This window comes from the organism of the source record quoted next, unplaced genomic scaffold (assembly GCF_019419815.1).
Source record: "Pyrus x bretschneideri cultivar Hongxiangsu unplaced genomic scaffold, Pyrus_bretschneideri_v1 Contig26, whole genome shotgun sequence".
Classification (NCBI taxonomy): Eukaryota; Viridiplantae; Streptophyta; class Magnoliopsida; order Rosales; family Rosaceae; genus Pyrus; species Pyrus x bretschneideri.
In genome coordinates, this window is record NW_025999568.1 from 5,805,077 (window position 1) to 5,828,392 (window position 23,316).

Here is a 23,316-nt window from a genome sequence, read left to right on the forward strand (position 1 = left end):
AATTTTTTGAAAACTGAAATTTGGATTCTCATTTGGTAATTACCTTCTATTTTTAAGTAAAGAGGGTGGAAAGTGAGTGGAAACTAAAATATTATTTTGTCCTACTTTTAGTTTTCAAAAAACAAAATAACATTGATTAAATTTTCAAAATATAGCCATTGAGTTTTGGATTTTTGTCTGAAAATTAAAAACACAAATGATCATTAAATGCCTCTAATTTTTTTAATTAGTATTGAAATTTTATTTAAAAAAACATAAAATAAAAAGTAATTACGAAACAAAATTTCAATTTGATAACAAAATAAAAATTAAAAACAAATAGTTATCAACGTGGAGAAAAGGTTTCAAAATTGGTTCTCACTGGGGCACTGGTGAACTTTAGAAAGAAAATTAGGGTTTAAATCCCAAATCACCTCTACGTACAGCGGCAGTCCCGCATTTTAACACAAACACCAAGGGCAGATAATTCCCCCAATTCTCAGAATTTCAGGATTTTGCCCTGACAACTCTTTGAGTAGTAAAACGATTTCAAAACCCTCTCGCACATTTCTCTCATCGGATTAGGGTTTTGATTCCGCCATATATGTTGCCCTAGACCGTATATCTATCGTACAGTATTTGGGTTTTCCGTTTTTCCTTTGATATTTTTTTTTTTAGAAATTTTGAATTCGGGACGGAGTTAGAGTGAGAGATGGTCGCCGGGTCGCGAATCGAAGGTGGGACTCAGATAATCTCAGCAGGAGTGAGAAAAACGATTCAATCAATCAAAGAAATAGTGGGTAATTACTCGGATATTGATATCTATTGGGCTCTCAAAGAAACCGACATGGATCCTAATGAAACTACCCAGAAGTTGCTCAACCAAGGTCTCTGCTTTTGACTCTGTTTTGCCTAGATCTGTGGTACTATTGCTCTGTGTAGTGATTTTTTATTTGCTCTTCTGTTTTGGGTAATGAAATTCTGTTTTTCGATTGGGGTTACTTTCCTGCTTACTGAGTCCGTTGCTCGGTGTAATAATTGTTATCGGGTTTGGTTATTCTAATTATTGATTTTAGGGTTGTCTTGTGGAATGTGGCACTTGTGCTTTTGTTATTGAGGTTTTGCCATTGTAAAAATTCTGCCTTTACTTCATTTATGAGCTAATTGATTGAACTTGTTTTCGGGTGAGTTTTAGTGACAGTCAGTGGTAAACCAAGTTCGATTGTATTAAAGTAGTATTTACGGTTGCCTGGGCGATTATTACCTCATTGTACTAGTACCTCTAACTAGTTAAACTTTTGGGAGTCGCTAGATTGAGAGTTTAGATTTTTGGTGACCTCTTTTTTGTGTATCTCCTTCTGTTAGTAGTTTCTTTTTAAGCTATATTTTCACATATGTACTTATTACATGCTTCCGTTGAACTTTTGAAGCTGTATTAGAGGAATCGTATTTGCTTTATTTTCTTGAGACCTATCAACACAATTTCTCATTGTTGATTGTGTAATACCATTATCTTGCATTTTTCATATACTGGTTCAGTTTCTTAGTTTGAATTTTTTCGTTTGGTTTTACCCAGACCCATTTCATGTTGTGAAGAGAAAAAGAGACAAAAGGAAGGAGGTATCCTCTAATGTAAGTTTTGGTTGGCTTTGAGTTACTGTTCATTTTTCTTGTGGTTTCATTTTCTCACCTTTAGCTTTGTATATTTTAGCATGGTACGCGTAAGACTACGGGAGCAGTAGTTGATATGCAGAATTTACGTTCTGCATGAAGATCTTAACTCTTTTCAGAACTGGTGTAATGATACATGGTTAAATACTGTTGAGTTGTGGCTTCCTGTACCTATACAATTCATCAGTCAATACTTAATAGTGATAGGCATACGTTAGTGTACCGCTAATCTACTGGCTCGTTTGACTAATCAAATTCATGATCTTTTTGGCGAAGTGATCCCTGGAAAAGCAGTAATTAACATTATGCTGTTACCAAGGTTTTTATGTTTTTGCCAAATGAATGCCTCCCAAGAAAAAGAATACTGCTATCATTTAGTCTAGTGAGATATAAAAGGTCTTTGGCAATCAATTAATGCACTGCGGAGTAATTCTATGTCATGTGTTTCATTTCATCAAGAATTGGTGGTTCTCCTAATTAAGCTTATTAGTTGACTTATGTCACATTTGAAGGCATTATAACCACTTTCAAATGACCACATTGTGAAACTGTTATTATTATTTTTTATTGTTTAGTTGTTTGGGAGATAGTCGTGGTTTTGCGGGACTCACTAAGTTTTTATTTTTAATTACCGTAATCGTATTATTTTTTTATGTTGATTCAAATAGTCCTAAAGGGAACCTATTGCAAGGCAAAAGTTTTACTGGTTTACTGTACTTGTGGCTTTAGAGTAATGGGCACAAGGTTCCTGCGGATGCAAGGAGACATTTTGAGAGTGCAGGCCAAGGACCCAAACCAAATACATCCTCTGATCATCCCTCTTCTCAGAATACAACATCTGATCATCCCTTTTCTCAGAATACAACTTCTGATCGTCCTTCATCTCACAATACATTTTCTGATCGCCCTTCATCTCACAATACATTTTCTGATCGTCCCTCATCTCGCAATACATTTTCTGATCGTAATGTTAGAAGAGGAGGTTATACTCGTGGCGGTTCAACTGGTAATTCATTTATGTCGTGATTTATTACAAGCTTTTTAATTCTTCTTCCGGCATATTTTATTTTATTTTTGGTTATTTACTGTAAACAAAGCCTCATGATTATTAGTTAGTGTCTTTTTTCAACTAGCTCTTTTTATTCACATGCCTAGTTGAAATCATAAAAGAAAGAGGTTTTGGAATTGGCTCTGATCAATACATTATTCCTTCTTAGTGTTAACTGCTCTGATTGCATTGAAAAAGATATATGTAGGCGTATGCTTCATTGTTGATTGAGAAAAGTTGTCGTTGAGGGTAGTCGGAGTTTGTTGTCTTGGTTGCTTGATTTGCTAATATGCTCTATTTGGATATTTGTCTTGTTAACCACTGCATCACTTTTATTGTATATTTAAGTATTTTTGAAAATGGATGCGTTATAGACGAGTGGTATATGCTTTGAAACAGTGTGATTTAACCAATGTGACATAAAAGGCCCTTTACATGGAAATCAGTATCTAGATTTAGGAACCTCGGGGAATATTTCGCTTGGGTTTATGCTTCTTTGTTACCAAAGTTAAGGGATGGGGGAAATGCTACTTCTTACCACCTACTTGTACCACAATACTAATACCACCTTATGTGGCAGTTGAGGTGGTCATCTACATCAATTAAAATGTTTTAAATTTGTAATCAATTTATACAATTAAAAGTACCAAAAATAACACTAATCCTGAAAACTTCTCCCACTGCTTCTACCTCTCTCCTCCAACCAACCCATCTACGTGAGAAATCTTCCATCCTCCCTCGAAACAACCCATCTCATAACATTGAAGGGAAATAAGTTTCATGTTTTTGATAGCTTCAAGTCATAATTCGACAATATGATTGAAAATAGACTAGTAAAAGAGGTACTGTTCCTTCCTGGGAGCAGTGGTGAGTGGTCAGAAAACTTAGTAGCTTCGAAACTAATGAATGATATCCTCGGCCGGTGAATGTAATACATTATGACAATCTCAGGCTAACATATTCAAAGATATCACCAGGAAAAGAAGGTAAACTAACAAAGTGTGGAGAACTATTGTGCGTTCTCCTATTCAACGATTGCTATAATGAGGAACCTGCTATAACGATTGCTATAAAGTCCAACTTTGTAATCCTTGCTGCACCTCAAGGAGTTGTTGCAAGAAAAAGCGCTTTGTCTTTCAGGGAAAAGCATTTGAAATGCTAGTTTAGGCACTTGCGTGATGGTGCAAATTGGATATTTAGGCCTAGAGGTTGAAAGGCAATTAGAGGGCCAATCTGAAACTGATTTTGGTTTCAAGTCAATGACAAGGGCAAGACTATGTCTTTTGTCAACCTGGCCGCTGTTTTGTTAATATACTATCATATAAAAAAGATTCTGAAAATTGCTTCTAATAGAACCCATTGAACTAGCGTTTTGGTAATATAATATAAAAGCTACTGAAAATAAAGCAGTGGTTGAGAGTTAGGTAAATTATATAGTTTTGTGGTTTTTATGATAGAAGTGTTGCCAAATTAACAAAGGTAATTTAGAAATGGAAGATGATTATTTTGGTACATGGTAACAATGTTGTGGGTAAATGTCCAATAAAAGACCAAAACCATTAATCTCCCAGGCCTAAATCTACTGATCATGGCTTTGTATGGCCATGTTGTACTGTCATTTTCATTTAAATAACCTTTTGCAACTTCTGTTTCCAAAGAAGTTTTGCTGCAGTGTTTCCGTGTTTCTGGATACTTTACCCTCTGTAATATTCCTTTGAATTACTAGCTAATGATAGACTCTTCCTAGGTACAAAAATCAGCAGGGAATTCCGTGTTGTGAGAGACAACCGAATTAACGGTAATGTCAATAAAGAAATGAAGCCTGCTTCACCAAAATGTACAACTTCCACCGATGAGCAAGCGTCAAATAATTCTGGAAAGGGGTATGTTCTCTATCCTTATTATCGTGTGTGTCTTTATATGTGTAGCTACATATTATTCTTGGCTATATGTCAATGCCTTGCCATAGAATATCACAATTTATCTTCTATATATATAAAGTGAGAAGGATTAAAAGGTGAAACATTCAAAATACCAAAAATTGTCCTTCAAGAATTCTTAAAATTACAATTGAACCATAAGAATTTAAAGTAATTCACCACATTTTAATTTTGAATGAATTTTAAATTTAAAACTTTAATTAAAAAAAAACTCCCATGTTAGTGGGCGGTTTCATGGTTTTGCTTCATTTTTTTTTTTATGAATAATTTTTTAATAAAAATATAAAATAGTTATTTAAAAAAAAAATTAAAAGACATAACCTAATATAAAAAGGCCAATTGCCACACGCGTATGCGTGTGGCAGGAGGCTAGTTGTTGTATAAACCTAGAGGAGACTGAGTTTTGTTTGTAACATTTGAGTTGCTGTTTCTGAAGACCCTTAGTTTCAGGGGTTATTTGTATTTAGGACCTTTGGTATTTATACAAATTTTCCTGCTTTTATTTGTCCATAGTGTTGAAAAATATGTATTTGTATTTTCTGTGTTATTACTGCGTTAACTTATGATGATTGTTTTAATGGGCTTTCAGCCCAACAGGAAGTTCAAATAGTCAAAAGCCATCTAGCAGACAAAATTCGTCTCATGGATTGAATGGGCAAACTCAAATTAGAAGCAGTGGTGCTAATTCGACTGGTACTGTTAGAAAAGAGACATCAGTGGAGAAGCGAGTTACTCTTCCAAATGTAGCTTCACGGGGGCAAGGAGGGAAGCCAAACAATTCCCAACCGCACTCTCCAATGGTGATATCGAGCAACTCTGTTGTTGGGGTGTATTCATCTTCCACAGATCCTGTTCATGTGCCATCTCCTGATTCCAGACCAGCTGCTTCTGTTGGTGCTATTAAACGGGAAGTTGGTGTTAGGAGACAAGCTTCTGACAACTCGAAGTCATCTGCTCCAAGTAGATCTGTGACTTCTGTCTCAAATTCACTTTTGGGAAAAGAGGATTCTACCGAGTCATTTCGACCTTTTACTGGAATCTCTAAAACTGATCAAGTGAGCCAAACTTCTGAATCTGTGATACCTAGCATGTCGGGCAGCAGACCGTTGTTAAGTAATCAGCACAATGTCAAGCCACACCAACCACCTGTGGGACATCAGAAAGGTAATACTTGCTTTAATTATGGACTTTAAATTCATTCGTCTTGACATGAATTCGTCTGCATACGAAAACTATAATAACAGAATTAAAGCATAAAATGTTTGTTCGTGTCAGAAAACCTCACCATTAACCTATATTTGGTTTAAATTTTATTTGGTGGTGTGAATATTAACTTTTTCCATTGCCAAACCGGAAAACATCTGTAAGATGTCATAAAATATCAACAGTAGCTATTGTCAGCATTGAATAAATTAAACAAGATCTATTTAATTTTTTTGGTTTCACATTTAGATATTTTTCTTTATCAGAAATTAGACGGAATTGGAATGCTGCTGTTAGTTGGTTTTGTGAAGTTTTGTTGTTGTTGTTGTTGGACTTCTTGTCCACCCTTGTATTTTTATTGTTCTGTGCAATAAAATTTCTTAAAAAAAAAAAAAATTAAAAAAAAAAAAAATCTTTATGCTTTTGTTTGAAAGATTTGTCTTCACTTTTGAAGCCTTTGAGTCATGTCTTAATGGACGTGTTGCAAGAGTATTAATCATGTTTCCGGGTGCAGCTTCCCAGCCTAATAAGGAGTGGAAACCTAAGTCAAGCCAAAAGGCAAGTTCTAATAGTCTTGGAGTCATCGGAACACCAACAAAATCTGTTTCACCTGCTTCTGGTGATCCTCAGGTTTCAGAGTCAGAAGCGGCTAAATTGCAAGATAAGCTCGCACTAGTAAATATATATGATAACTGTAACGTTGTCATAGCACATAGTATTAGGGTCCCAGACAGTGATCGTTTTCAGTTAACGTTTGGAAGCTTGGGGACAGAGCCTGATTCAACAGGGAACATAGTTAATGGATATCAAGTGGGAGCTTCAGAGGAGTCAAACAGGGAAGCTACAGCAAGGTAGGTGTTATCTAATTATAGCAAATGATGAGTTAACTTTGCTGTGACCTGTCCATGTAGTTTTTGAGAAATTTGTTTGCAGTTAACATCTGTTGGCATCCTATGCACGTTTGACTTATAAATGATTCTATTGTACAGTTTGTCAGTATCAGCTGCAGGAGTCTTGCAGTGATGAGGCTTCTGGCATCAATCCGGTCGATTTATTAGATCACCAAGTTAGAAGTTCTGGATCTGATTCCCCTGCATCAGGTGCAGTTGCTGAACATCAGTTGCCTGAGAATAAAGAGACTTCGAGTCCTCAGAATTTGGGCAATTATGCAGATATTGGTTTGGTTCAAGACAACTGTTCATCGTATGCACCTTCTGACTCACAGCAGCAAGATCCACCAGAGTTACAAGGTTTTTCGGTGAGTACACTGGTCAGACTAGTGTCTCCTTTGTTGTTTGTATAGGTATAAGATTAGGTTCAGCTTTGCAATTTCATCGTCCAACCATTGTTTCTGATAGTTGTTGGATGTGATTAATATTGTTTTCTGGACCTTTAGTTTTTGATCTACTGGTAAAAGGCCTTCCTTTGGAAGAAGTATTTGCATATTATGACATATATTTACATATTCGTGTTTGTTCATTCTGACATTTTCTGTTTGGAAGCAGGCATTTGATCCTCAGACTGGTTATGACATGCCTTATTTCAGACCAAATATGGAGGAAAATCGTGGACAGGGTCTACCTTCTCCTCAAGAGGTAAAGTTTAAGTGCTTGCAGTATGATGATGTGCTCCAGTTACTGTATCCATATTTAGGCATGCCATAGGATGCATAGAACTGCTGCTTGGTAATGTTGTGTTATGCTTGTGTCCCTTTGGAAGAACTAAACCTGCTTCTTGATACCTCTGTGAGTGTTTTGTGTGCACAATCTATCTGCGTTTTGTAAGAACTCCATAATTTAAAAATGATGTTCCTGGCATTTTTTAAGCCAGTACTGCAGGGAAAAATACTTTTTCTTCTCCGTAACCGGCATCTTTAGAACTTTTATACATCAATCAGGTCATCAGTTTTTGCTTTCATAAACTGCTTTAAAAATATTCCGCGTTAGACATTGTCGGTGTAATGAGGGTTTTGATGATGGACAGACACCATCTCTCTCCCTCCTCTCTCTCTCTCTCTCTCTCTCTCTCTCTCTCTCTCTCTCTCTCTTAATTTTACATTATGTTCTACTTTAACCAAACCATAGTGAATTGGATTTAAACAGATGCTATTTTCTCTGGTTACAGGCCTTGAGCTCACATACTATCAACAGCATGGCTGCATCAACAGTTGCCATGCTACAACAGCAACCACCACCAGTGGCGCAGATGTACCCACAAGTTCATGTTTCACATTATGCTAATCTTATGCCATATCGCCAATTTCTCTCACCAGTTTATGTTCCACCAATGGCTGTGCCTGGTTATTCCAACAACCCTGCGTATCCTCACCTGTCTAATGGCAGTAGCTACTTGCTGATGCCTGGAGGCGGTTCACACCTAAATGCAAACAGCCTCAAGTATGGAGTGCAGCAGTTTAAGCCTGCCCCTGCTGGAAGTCCCACAGGGTTTGGGAATTTTACGAATCCTAACGGGTATGCAATGAATGCCCCTGGTGTTGTTGGAGGGGCCACTGGGCTAGAAGATTCATCTCGAATCAAGTACAAAGATGGCAATCTATACATCCCAAATCCTCAGGTAAAGTTTACAATTTTATGTAGGTAATTGCAATGAATGCTAAAATTAGAATGCTGTCCAGTGGGCTATTGGCTGATAAAGAAAATGATTTTAATTGTTGAAAATGAATCGCCTTCCATGAAGCCGTTTTTACTGTCCACTGTTAATTACAATAACACGTGGTGTTGATAATGTTTTAACGTTTGACATGGCAGGCCGAGACATCAGAGATTTGGATTCAGAACGCAAGGGAGCACCCGGGCATGCAATCCCCTCCGTACTACAACATGCCTGCACAATCGCCTCACGGTGCTTACATGCCATCTCACGCTGCTCATGCCTCCTTCAATGCAGCTGCGGCCCAATCTTCTCACATGCAGTTCCCAGGTTTGTACCATCCTCCTCAGCCTACCGCAATTCCCAACGCGCACCATATGGGTCCTGCTATGGGCGCTAATGTCGGTGTTGGGGTGGCTGCAGCGTCTCCCGGGGCACAAGTTGGTGCGTATCAGCAACCCCAACTGAACCATATGAATTGGCAATCGAACTTCTGAATAAAAGAAAAGGGAAAAAGAAAAATGTGAATCTAACTCCGTGGTTGTAAGGGGTGAAGTAGTAGAGGGTATAGAGAAGGGTTTTTCTTTCTGTCAAATGAAATATAACCCATAATCCTTTCTTATTTAATTAATCAAAGGCTTCATGTGGTGTTCCGTTTCAATTTTTCTTGTGTCAACCTGAAGAGCACGCAACAATTACGTTAATGTGGCAGTATCTTAAGTCTATCTCGTGCCACCATCCATGTGTTTTGGTATGATATGCCGTCACCTTTGCGTCTTAGTTGCACAAGATCTTCTCGAACTGGAAGGTGCTTCCTATTCTTAAAAGTGATTTACAATGTGGCTAGTTTTCTAGATTTGAGTTTGAAAAACCGATTCCAGAAGTACAAGCCAAAGTAAACCGCCCGTTGTAACTTTCTTTAAACAGTAAAATAAAACAAAACGGAAAAAGGAGAATGGTGCCTTTTCTTTTCTGAAAAATGATTTCTACACTCGTACAAACCACAGAATAAATGAAGTTTTCCAAAAAAATCTGCTAGCTAACAATTGAATTGAACAAATCGGAGAAATAATCAATCAATGCTCAAAATTAAGAGGTGCAAAATGTGGGAATTATTGTGCACAAACCCTTTTATTTTCCATTTTTCTCTACAAGAAGAAAAAAATTAATGCAATTGGTGGATTGCTGCCTCTCTGTTGGTAGTGTTATCTTTAAACTGCTACGTTCTGACTTCAAATCCTCCTTCAGCTTCTTTAGTAAGAATTAGTATAAAATATCGTTTGTATTAATAAATATATATATTTTCTTAACGAGAGATGGAAGAGGGAGAGATGATGTGTGGGGTTTTATGAGAAGAAAGAAGAGGAAGGGGCGTGGCTTTATTTATGCTTTGTGTCATTCTTTACGTTAAAGATGTAATAACAAACTAAATGTTCTCATTCCCTCGGGATTGCCGAACACTGCCCTTCCTCTTCCTTTTCCTTTTTGTTTATATATCCATTCCTTCTGTTGCACATGAAACACACTAACTAGAACCCCACCTTCCAAATTTTCAGAAGAGCTTTGAGTTTCCCATGATGCATCCATTGGCTATGGCCTGTGATTGTTACTTTACCTAACATTTGGAAATTCAGTTGTCTTGTCTATGTTAAGCTTTTTAGCTCGCTATCATTTAGTATTATGGTCTAATGCTACTTCTTTATATTTACAAGTAAAAAGATCTTAGGTTCGAATCACGTAGATGACAAGTTTGATATCAAATTATTCTTCCCTCGTCATTATGACTCAACTTGTTTATAATCTTATGATATTACCATACTCACGACCTTTGAATTCTAGCAAGTATTGATACTTGTCTTTTTAATATCGAGAAATGTTCAAGTTCGAATCTTCACTCTTGCAATAGTAATCTCATAACTATAGTAGAGGGGGAGAAATGTTCAAGTTCAAATCTCCACTCCTACAATAATAATCTCATAACTAAAGTAGAGGGGGTGAATCCAAAGCTCAAATTCTTTAGTTAGTAGTTAATTATAGTTAAATTGTTTTAGATTTGTAGGTTAGGTTCTCTTCTATTTTGTATAATGTTTATAGCCTTTTTAGGTAATATTCCATCCACTTCAAAATTGTACATAAGCAATAATGTGCGTGTAGGCCCCCGACAGATTATTTGCAATTGCTGGTGGTCCAAACTGAAAGGATCCTCGGAGGATTTTCTCTTTTTTTTTGGATTCTAGAGATTTCGTGACTGTTTATCGTATGATCAGAAATCAATTCAAAATTTAAAATTAAATATAAATAATACCTAATCAAAATTAATCATACGATATACGATAAATGATCACTATCACAGCATCTCTAAGATTCCTAACAAAAGAATTCGGTCCAAACTTAGAGAGCATCTCCAACAATTTCCAATTGCCCTTACAATTGGGTGAAACTGCCCTCCTGCCCATAAAAACTTGCTCCACCGGTGAAAAAACGAGAGGGCAATTGGGAGAAAGGTAGCAGACTAACGTGGGCCCCCCACGTGGTGCACAAAAGAGCCACATGGCTCATTCCTGATCATTTGGTGATCCGTTGGATTTCTAACGATTCTGTCATCTGGACTGTTGGTTTTTGAAGGAAAAAAATTTGCCCTTCTGATCAGCTGCCACGTGGCACAATCCTAACTTTCGAATAGTTAGAATTTTGAAAATCAATGGCCAAGAGTATTCCAATGGTAAAAAAATTAAAAAAATTAAAAAATTCCAAAAAATATCCAACCATAGTCTTCATTCTTCACACCACAACTCAATATTTATTTTTACTACAATCTCCTATATTTGTTCTTTACGTCCCAAATATTTATTGGAATTAAACTTTATTTGAGAAATAATGACATGTGGAAAATAAAGCCAAGAAACATAATTAGAAAAAATAAAAAATATATTTGTGACCAGTAATCGCTTTTACCTTTGCCCTTGCCCTTCCTCCTTTCAAATGGATAAACTTGCACAAAGACAATTACTGTAAAGACTTATACGTCTTTGATGTACGGAAATGATGTCATTCTTTGATTAAAGATTACTTAGGCATTTGTATAAGAGAAAATTAAATGGAGGTTTATATGTGATGACGATTTTAATCATGATAATACCAGTACATAAACATAATTAACTAGGACCCATATCTTTTTAAGAAAGGAAAACTAACGAAAAGTCTAAAAAAAACTATAGTTTTTTAAAGAAAAATGACAAATAAAGGTGTAGTGAATAGTACTAAGAAAGGTAAAAATGTAGGCTTTCGTTAAAAGTGAACAGTACATGAAGTGTTTCGTTAAAACTCTTTTTTAAGAAAAATGACAAATAAAGGTGTACTGAATAGTACCAAGGAAAGATAAAAAATGTGATTTTTCGTTAAAAGTGAACAGTACATAGAGTGTTTTGTTAAAACTCTATTTTAAGAAAGATTTACGCACTGTTATAAGGATTTGAATCATGAGCAATAGTGCAGGCGAGGAATTTTATATGTAAAGTTGTGCGTTTGTTTTTGCAGCTGTGAGTTGTATTAGTTGGCTTTACAATGCCATGAGCCAGACGGGGGGCCAAGCAGTCTAAGGTTTTAATAAGCTATATAATTAGGGTTTGGGTGATCTATGCAAGGTGAGAGACTTTTCAATATGCCTGGAATACAGAACGGAACATCACATGTTATTATGCAATGCCATGATCGAGAAGGGGGCTAAGTAATCTAAGGTTTTAATAGGTGCTATATAATTAGGGTTTGGGTGACCCATGCAAGATGAGAGATTTTTCAGTGTGTCTAGAATACAGAACGGAATATCGCATGTCATTATATAATTGGAGGGACACTTGAAAAACAAAACTTTCTTATTGTATAATGACATGTAATATTTCGTTCCGTGTTCCAGTCACATTAAAAATTTTCTCATGCAAGGTTGAAAACAAGATTGAGAGGAATGATGGAAGCATGGACAAATTAATAAAAATTTCCAACCATCCCTTCCGGGAGAGGATCCTCTCCGGACCCAAACTCTCCGGATCCTTCTTCTTTAAAGGCCACGTTGGCATCGTGGCTTCCCTGGAATCTGCGTCGTGCTTTCCGAAGTCAGCGTCGTGACTTCTCCGGAGTTAGTTTTTGGCAACATCGTAATAGTCGTCTACGATCGCGATTCTATATAAAACTGACCATGTAGAAGTTTCCTATAAACATAATAAAAAAACAAAAGTGAAGAAAAAGACTCAGGAGTGTAGGAGAAGGATTATTGAAGGATAAGAATTGAAGAAGCAGCAGCAGCAGAAGCAAAACTGCAGAAAAGAAAGAAGAAGAAGGAGGATCTAGAGGATCCGGACAGGATCCTCTCCATCCTTTCCAACACGCAGGATGGATGGTGGTGTAGCATCGAGGTGTTAACATCATTTTTTTCTTCAAATTATCATGATTAACGGCAAATAAAAAGGGAAAAAGAAAACAAGGAAAAGTCTAATTTGGTCGATTGTCTAGTCTATTGTGGATCCACTAAGACACCACTTGGGTTACACCAGTTGCATTTGCATGTAAATCAAGATGTCAAAATATCAAATCAAGGAATATATGCTCGCAATTTAAGTGCGCAATGTTCCTTATCGATGACTATAATTCCAATATATAGTTTTATGCTTGTATGCAAGTTTGTAGGACAAGATTAATTAAAGTGGTATATATCAAACAGAAGACAAGCAGAAATCTTTAAATCATCACATATATATCTACTCTAAGGTTCGTTGTTGTTATTAATTTCACTTATGTACTACAAAACAAATTGATCTTTTGTTTCCCAAATCTGAAAAATTAACTAGGTTGTTAGTTTCCACTTGTATTATTTAGGGATGAAAATATATGCTAACTAGTACCTACAATTTCATAAATTAGTTGACATTCATAAAAAGTATCTAATGAATTATGAGTTCAATACATCTTGCAATTAATTAGTTGAATGTATCAACAGAATCATTTGATTATTTCCTCTAATGGTTAAACAATATTGATTAAGTGAACTTTTCTGATTTTATAGTATCTATATCTTTTTTCTTCATTTAGGGTAATAATCGAATCGCGCAGTGGATGTGAAGACTTAGAAGCTCTCACGTTGTGATAATTTTGATTAAACACTTCAACCTTAGTCTTTTTTATTCAATTCAAAAATCATAAGAATGAAATTTTACTCTGTATATAAGGATGAATATTTTACTCTTAGAGTTAAAAACTATGGCGTTACGATTAAGACATGAGTTATTTTGATTAATAACTAATTATTTAATGAGATACATGCATGCCATGAGATGTGATGTGTCTTAAGTGATCGATTCAATTGGAGTGGACGGTGGTGGAAACTGAAGTCTACATCCACCAAGTCCAAGAGTATGGTTTCAATACGTACATAATAATGGTGGTGGAAATATTATTGCGGTACAGAGATAACTTTTTTCCAGATTAGGGCATGCCAATGTAACATTGAACTAGTTTTGGGTCACCAAACTGGGCCATTCCATGACCTGAATGGAATCTTCATCTACTATCATATTTCTCACGTAGCAATCCCCTTATGCCGGCCGTGACATGAACGGAATCTCAAACCTTATCATTATACACCTACTCTATCCATTGTACCTCCTCATAGATCAAGATAGGTGTTCCACCAAGGCATGCACCACCAACTTGTGGTGCAATTGCATGTGATAGACTTTGGAAGCTCAAAATTTATATATTAATAGTTTGGCCTTTAGCAGCAATAATTATTTTTGTAAAAAGTTGCTCTTTTGATCAAATTTGTTTGTGAAAAATTCATACTGCCCTTCATTAATCAGAAAGGGGGCAAAAAACGCAGTAACGCCCTAATGAAACCCAACGACACTCTCATTTTCAATGTTAAACCACCACTTAGATAACAGCACCACAACTCCACAACTACAATCCAATGATTTTATAAACAACCAAAAACTCATTTCAAAGAACCCCAATTAACGAAAAATGACTTACATTTCAACCAAAATTATTACGGTTTTGAACCACCACAACAACAACAACAATCTGATGACGCCACAACGACACTTGAACTATACTTCCCTTTTATGATTTTGAACCAACACAAACATAACAATAATCCGATGATGCCTCAACGACACTCCAACAATGCCCCCTTTTTAGGATTTTAAACCAGCATAACCACAATAAGAATTTGATGACACCCCAACGATACTTCAACGATACACCCCCATTTTTAGATTTCAAACCACCATAACCACAATAATTCATTCGAACCCTTCTCCATTCCACAACACCACAACCAACTTTCAAATTGGAAAAGTTGAATAATTAAGCTAAAGCAAGATGAGAGAGAGAGAGAGAGAGAGAGAGAGAGAGAGAGAGAGAGAGAGAGAGAAGAAGAAGAAGAAGAAGAAGAATAAGAAGAAGAAGAAGAAGAAGGGACCTGAGGGGTGGAGCAATTAGAAGCTTAGGCCATCTCCAACCAATCCGGCCAGGGAGGCCGAAAATAGTCCGAAATGACACGAAAACCGTCTCTAACCGAAGGCTAGGCCAAATGGCTTGTGGGCCCCACCGGGTCATAATTGTAGCATCGAGCTAACCGGTTGGCCCAATCCAGCTAGCCAGCCAGCCCAGGACGGTTCAGAAATTTAAAGCCTAACGACTACTAGCTAACGTTATGCTGACGCCAACTAGTCGTTAAATTTGATTTTTTTTTTCTTACAAAATTTAAAAAATATTAAATATTAAAAATTTAATTTTTTCCTATAACTATCTAAGCCATTAAACAACATTAAATAACATTAAGTAACATTAACAATATTAAACAACATTAAAAAAACATTTAACAACATAAAACTTAAATGCCTACTCTATGCTTCTTTTGGGCCAAAGATGTGTAACAAGATCCTGTTATAGGTACTTGTTTGTGGCACGTGAATGTATCATCCTATTGTGCCTAGATATTACCAGTTCTTGGATCGAAAGGTAAATTAGGCCCATCATATATTTTTGTACGAGCCCTCCTTGACCTATTTGGATCATCTTGGTCGTCATCAGATACTCCATTAATATAGCCATCGCGCTCATCCTTCACAATCATGTTGTGTAATATGATGCATGATATCATGATGGAGTTCAATTTACTTCGACTTCACCCTATTGCCGGTTCCTTGATGATATTCCACCGTGTTTGTAGGATATCGAAAGCTCTCTTAACATCTTTCCGGTGTGTCTCTTGGTGTAAGGTAAACCATCCTTGGGCGTCATCCACAGGGTTTGGAATTGCTTGGACAAGTGTCGCCCACTTTGGGTAGATGCCATCTACCAAGTAATACCCCATATTGTATTGACGACCGTTGATGTAATAGTCAAGTTGAGGTGATTTACTCTCCGTTAGGTTATTGAAGAGGGGTGAACGCCCAACATTTTGGGATTTAGGGACTCCAAATAAAGCATGTCAGATCCATGTGTCAAATGAGGCAACTGCCTTTAACACAATAGTTGACTTTCTTGACCTTCTGCTAAAGCCTCCTTGCCATTCGATGGGACAGTTCTTCCACTGCCAATGCATGCAATCTAATGACCCTATCATGCTCGAAAAGCCACGGTATTTAGCTTTGCAAATGAGCCGATCCAAATCTTCTTGATTTGGTTCACAGAGGTACTCCTCTTTGTAAAGGTGAACAATTGTGTCATAGAATTCAACAAGAGTATCAAGGCATGTAGACTTAGACATAACATATGTATCATCCATCGCATCAGCTAAGGAGGCATAGGCTAGCATTCAGAGTGCAATAATAACCTTCCTTATTGACAAAAAATCTGCTAAGTTACTCACTTATCAACATGTGTCACTCGAAATCTCAGATGTAAAATTATTGAGATTCCATATCGACAAGAAATCTGCAAAGTTACTCACTTATCGACACGTGTCACTTGAAATCCTATCCAAAAAATTATTGAGGTAGTATAATTTAAGTAACCATATTAATTCAATTAAAATAATTAAATTATATTTAGCCTATGGCCCCTTGGCCCTTTGGCCCCCTTGGTTGGAGATGGTTTTTTGTCACAGGGCTATTTTGGCCTATGGCTCTTTGGCCCCTCGATTGGAGATGGTAAAAAATATGGTCTAGAACTATTCATTAAAATATTAAATTCTTGGAGGGCTATAGGGCTAAAACGAGCCCTTTGACCCTCATTCGGTTGGAGATGGCCTTAGTAGCTACTTCCATGATGTCTCAGATGTTTTTATTTACCTCTCCAAATTTGATTAGTCAAGGCGGAGCAACCAAGGGAATGGATATAAGAATGGATCTAAAAATTGATTTGAGAGTGACGTTGGGTGTCGTTAGAGTGTTGCTGCTTTTTTGGTAGTTTTTTTTATTAATGAAGGACATGTTGACCAACAAAACGATGAATAAAGGGCAATATGGACTTTTAACACGAAAATTTGATCAACAGAACAATTGTTTAAAAGCGGGATTAAAAGTGCAACCATTGTCCAAAAAGGAATTATTGCTGCTAAAAGCCCTTATAATTTTATGTGATGAGCATTGATCAAACCTTATCACTTCAGCTAGTTTCAATGGATCATTTTCCTATTGTTTGGCCGAAATGAAGTTATCAATCTCAGTGACTCTCAATATACCCTACAGTAGATCCTCAAATTTATAACAAAGAGTTCGACTTTTTTTTTTCCATAAAAGTGTTTCAACTAACCCGTAAAAAAAAGAGGGAAATTTAAAAAAATAACTAAATTTTGGATTTCATATAGAATTATAGTCATCACTTTAATTTTATGATAATTATAACCAAAACTTAATGTAAATATAGTAATGTACCTTTAATATCAGGATTTCTCATAACCACCAAAACACAACCTATAATACTACAGATATGAATATAGATGGAGAGAGTTTTCTGAATTCCCACATTACATTTGGCAAATTGGCGCCAATTTGAGAATTAGTGTCACATCTCAGCCCAGACCCCATCACATCCAGGACTCGACTTCACCGTAGCACGATAATGTTCGCTTTGGGCCCCGACCATGCACTTACGGTTTTGTTTCTGGAAACTCACGAGTAACTTTCCAGTGGGTCACCCATTCTGGGATTTCTCCAGCCCAAACTTGCTTAACGTCGGAGTTCCTACAGAACCCGAAGCCAGTGAGCTCCCAAAATAACTCGTGCTAGGTAGAGATAGGAATATACATATAAGGCTTACATGATCCACTCTCTTGGGCGATGTGGGATGTTACAATTAGTTTATATTAATTTTTGTTTTCATTATTGTATGTAACCTTTAAACTACTTTCAAATGTCTACAACCTGTAACTACACCCTTGAATGTCTGCAACCTTTAAACTAGAATAAAAGCACGAATTAAAAACAAAAACAAAAAATAAAAAACAAAACCTTCGAGATTAAATTGTTAAGCATCTTGGTACTTCTAATAAAATTCTGAAATTGATATGTGATTGAACAATGGAAGTGCAGCCAAAGGTAAAAATACGACTATTGTATCCTCTTGGAAAAATCCAGAAGGTTGCAAAAAGTAGTTCAAAAGTTACAGAGAATAATGAAAACAAAAAAGTGATGGAGATTAATTCATCATTTTGAGGTGGTTTAAAGGTTGTGTTTTGGTTATTGTGAGAAACCCTAATTAATATTAAGGGTATGTTAGTACATTTACATTAAGTTTTGGTTAAGTTTACCATAAACTTAAAATGATGGCTTTAATTCTATATAGGATCTAAAGTTTATTTATTTTTTCAAATTTCTCCAAAAAAAATCCAAATTAGATATAATTTTTGGTGACTTTAGATGTGGTTCCTATTTATCAATGTTCTTTAACTAAAACCTTGTGGATTTTCAGTTTTTAATTGAAGCCCTTGAAATTAATGTAATAATGCACTTTTCTATGTAGGTTGTTATAATTTTTTAAATTAAAATTTGATATTTGTATTTATTTATATTAATGAGATTTTAAATAAAATTCATGATTTGTGGGAATGAAAATATTAAAAAAATTATACTTAAATAAAACCCATGAGTTGGAATTACTTATATTAATGACATTTTACATACAAAAAATTGGTAATTTTTATACGGTACATTTTACATACAAAAAGTTAGTACATTTTATACAAAAATGATGATATGTTTTATATTAAAAAAATGGGTACATTTTATATAAAAGGTACATTTTACATAAAAAAACAATGGGTATTTTGGATTAAAAAAATAAATACGTCTTACATTTTACATAAATGGGTCTTACAAAAAACAAATCGGTACATTTTACATATAACAAAGTGGTACATTTTTAAAGACAAATGGGTACATTATTAATAAATTATGGGTACAAATAAAAGGTTAAAAAAATATGAGTACAAATAAAAGTTTGAAAAATATGGACACAACCAGAAATTAATATATGGGTACAAACTAAAACTGAAAATAAAATTGGTACAATTTAAAAAAAAAGGGGGTTGCAAATTAAAATGGGTACAAACTAAAAATAAAAATATATGATACACAATTTAGCCATAAATATAAATATATCAAATATAACATTTCTAACACTAAATGAATATATTTAAAAATAAAATTTAATTATCTTGACATGTAAACTATTAATTTTAATATTGAAATAATTAATGACGTTTATTAAAACCAAGGGACCTTGATAAAAAATTAAAAAGGTATAAGATTTCAATCAATGGAGTTGAAACAAAAGAGATGTGAACCTAATTTCTCCTATAATTTTTGCATAGTTGTTGCATCTTGAGCCTAGACCTCTATCTCGGAAGAAATCCTAGCCACTCATGCCTTCTCTCTCGCACAGACTTCATCTTGTCGCCAACCCTTTTTTTTTTGGTTTTTCTTGCTTTTTGATACGCTTCTCCTCCTTTCTAGTAGCTTAACTTTGTTTTCTCGGCCTTCTTTGTCTTATTTTCGACGTTGTATGCTGAAAAATCGAGCTAAGCGTACTGCGACTTTGCTCAAAGCGAGGGTGTTTTAGATGGCCCCGTAGCCTCATCCCCGTCCCATTTTTTGTTTTGTTTTTGGTTGTACGTGCAGGGGCATGTGATGGTGGCTTAGACCCGTTGGCTCTCTTCCAGTATGGTGATTTTAGTGCCAAAATTTGGTTGGGCGTTCTTCCTTATTGCGGGTTCATAATTTTTGTGCTGCGATCCTTCCGTTGAATTCAAAGTGGAGTTAGTTTTCTTAGTGCTGCTACCCTTGTGGCTGCTGGCGAGGTGGTAGCGGTGGCGGCTACAACTCCTTTATGTGTTTGTAGGATAAAGATTAGGGTTTTTCATTTTTATTTTTTATATTTATGCTGAATGGGCTTTTGGCTATCGCCAATTTTTATTGAACTTGCTAGTTGTAACTTGTATTGAGTCTTTAATTCGAAAAGGTCAAAAAAAAAAAAAAAAAAAAAAAAAAACCCTTGAAAAATGTTATCCCTTAATCTCAATTTTTTTTCCCGACAAACGATATTATCTTCACTAAGGGGGTGGGGAGTGAGCTAAGCCTCATAATAGACTAGCAATAATGCGGTTCAAATTCGCCTTTGATGAAAATCGAACCTAAAAATCTCTCACTTACAAGTGAAGAGGAATACAAGCACACCTTAGTACTGTTAATCTCAAAATTAATGTAACCTTCTCTTACGTACTGTCTCCCCCCCCCCCCCCCCACCCGCGCGCCCGCCCTGCCGCAAAAAAAAATACCCTACCCAAAAAAATACCAAAAAAAAGTTAAACCCTCGTCTCTAACTTAATGGAAGCAGAGGTCTTAGGTTTGAATCTTATGGATGACGAATTCGATATCAAATTAGGCTGCCCATTGTGTAGCTTAGCCGAACTCTCCCTCCCCTTAGTGTAAAAATATCGATGTACTAAAAAAAATAAAAAATAAAAATTAATGCAAGCAGAAGATCAAGATAAGAAAAGAAATGGATAATTTTGGTCACATTTTTTTTATGTTAGTCTGGTGTGTACATCCTTGCCCACCATTTTCTTTTTGTTCATGTATACGTTCAAACTTCAAACTCGACAGCCACCATATTAATTAGTTGATTAATTTACTTTTAACTTTTGGCATGGATGATGGAACTTGCCAACTAAATGGGATTTCATGACTGCATAGCATGATTAGTTTTAGTAAAGTAGTAGGGTTTTGTGGATTATAAAAATACGTGAAGTACAGAATATATTATACAATGATGGGGAATTTTCTTGAGCTTGAAAGGAATACATGTGAGGAAAGGGAAGGGAAGAAGAGCCGACGGCACACACCCACATTGCTTTATTAGGAGGCAATGTTTGTTTAGTGTATTAGCTTAATCTTACTTTTGCTCTGTTCTCTACACACACACATTCTCTCTTTATCCCTATCCTTTGATAAATTATTCAAATCTCATCTAACTAGCTTTGGTGTTTCAAGCTTCGTTATTCGTTTTGGTATTTTAGATCTCTATCTCGAGCTCACCACTTTGGCCAAAAGGAGCCACGAGTGCAATCATTGTGCAAATAAACATCCACTAATAACTCTCTCTCTCTCTCTCTCTCTCTCTCTCTCTCTCTCTCTACAGTTAAAACGCATGCAGCTAGACACAGGTTTTAACGACTTAAGTGAAGGCTCCACTCAAAATTCCATTCTTTGTAAATTAGATCTATATGACATGAATATATTGCAACAAGTTTCATGGATTCACACACGAATATTGGCAACCATAGTTTTATCCCCAGTTGTCCCTTTTTTTAAAGAAAAAAACAGAGAAGGTTCAATTAACATCAGATTTCAACAAATCATATTTCAAGTTTCACGTAATATATTATCTTTACAACATAATACCCAAGTCAGAATTGATTGATCGATGAGACATCTAATTGTAACCAAAAGAACTACTGAACATAGTACTCTAAGAAATATTAAAAGTTCACGATGAGAATTAAATGGCTGGGTAATAGTTTCTGATTGAAATGAATTTTCAAAGATTATACATGATGAGAATAGTTGGGTAAATAATTTTATTTGAGAGAACCTTCTGAGGTCCGTCTTGAATTTTAATTCAATGATCCAAAACTATTTTAGTTCTTCATTTAAATTATACTAGCAAAAAATGAGACAAATTCAAAACTACTAAAAATATGTACTTGCAATCAAAAAAGTAGAATAGCGTTGTACTTTAAAGAACACACCAAGAAGATAAGAACAAGGGGACATTAACGTATGTGGTAGGTTTTTTAAGTGCAAATAGAGAAGGATTAGGGGCAACGCTAACCGTTCCCATCCCCCCGGCGGCGGGAAGAAAAAGTAAAAGCCAAAACCCGCTAAAAAACAGTTCACGAAAATGATATCTAGTGCAACAAGAAAGATTTCGACCATTCATCTGACGAAGACGCCATAAGTAATTATTCCAATCAATCAACAAAACCAAGGCACAAGGCAGTGAGTGGAGATTCCCCTGCGGAGAGCCGAACGAGGGGGAGACCTCCACGTCCAGACTCGCGGATAGCGTTCAAAAGTGGAAACTGTTCCAATGCAAAAGGTGTTTTCAGTCATGAATCAAAGCCACCCGAACTGCCTCAATAACAACTAAATTTTTTGTAGGAACTGAACTCACAAGAACCTTTAATATTTACTTCAATAAAAGCTCTCCAAAACCAGCTCGTCCATTGTTACAAGAGCCATTAACATTAACTTTAATGTACCCTGTTTGCGAAAGCTGTCAGTAAACTGGAATTAAGAAGGTGCCGTAGCCAGAAGTGGAGAAATTTCTAGCAACAAATAAATAGGTAAGGAAGCCGAGATAGATCACTTGCCAGTTCACCTGATATCCAACATGGTCGTGTTCTAATATATAAGTTTGCGTGGTTTGAATACACACACAAAAATTATTGTGATATGCATGGCTAGCTGGTTTCGATGGTAGTTGAGGAGTAATTTACCTGCATGCATGCATACAAAATATAAGGTTAACCCTTACATATCATTTTGTTGGTAAGTATGCGTTTATGTTTTGTGATTTTTCCAGTTTGGAATTGGATTGAGGATGGCCAGACCATCTTGGCTTAATGACGAACTTATTTCCAGTATAAACTACGAAATCCTAATTGAATAAAAATATTCATCAATTTATATAAAAAATACAACAGCTTTGATAAAATTAAATGGTTTAATTGTTTATCAAAAAAAGTAAAGAAATTTGTTAACTATTATGTTCTTGGAAGTTTATATAGTTGTCGGAGAGCCGCATTAGTTGACTGTTGAAGGCCAAGCATGCAAAACAGCTAGGGCACGGCAATATTAATACTCTCTCGTACTACTCTACTGCTTAGTGCTTGATGATATTCCTGTTCACGCCCAATTCCACCTTCCAAACCCTCATCATCTTCCTCCAAGCACACAACTCCCAACCCCAGCCACCTGTGTGTTTTCACTCGACACTAAATTAGTAAGTTTAAAGATAAATGTGGCAATTATAGTTTTTTAAAACGAGCCCTTAGTGTACAGATAGTATTCATTCTAATGTCGGAATATGATACAAGTTCGAATCTCCTGTCTTTACAGTTTCAAATTTGAGAAAAGGTAATTTATTTCTTAAGCTATATTTGCTTCGTGTGGATTTTGGTAGAAAAAAATTGTATATTGATCATGTGAGTAAGATTTTACAATGGACAAGAATATATAGATGGAAAGTAAGAGAGATAATCAACTACAACAATCCTCTCCATACTTTAAGCAATACTTAACATCACTATGAGTGATTGAAAGAAAAACAGCTATTGGTAACCACAACCCTAACAACTAGGTAATA

General features: G+C 35.8%; 1 protein-coding gene across 1 annotated transcript; it reads left to right on the forward strand.

Moving 5' to 3' along the window:
- Positions 1-416: 416 nt before the first annotated feature.
- On the forward strand, positions 417-9,109 carry LOC103961534. The gene is given in 11 exon segments (XM_009374098.3): positions 417-866; positions 1,556-1,611; positions 2,380-2,656; positions 4,446-4,581; positions 5,228-5,802; positions 6,356-6,692; positions 6,831-6,849; positions 6,851-7,099; positions 7,347-7,436; positions 7,966-8,415; positions 8,610-9,109. Coding segments are annotated over 11 exon segments (2,703 nt in total). The 5' UTR covers positions 417-691; the 3' UTR covers positions 8,949-9,109.
- The last annotated feature ends 14,207 nt before the right edge of the window (positions 9,110-23,316 follow it).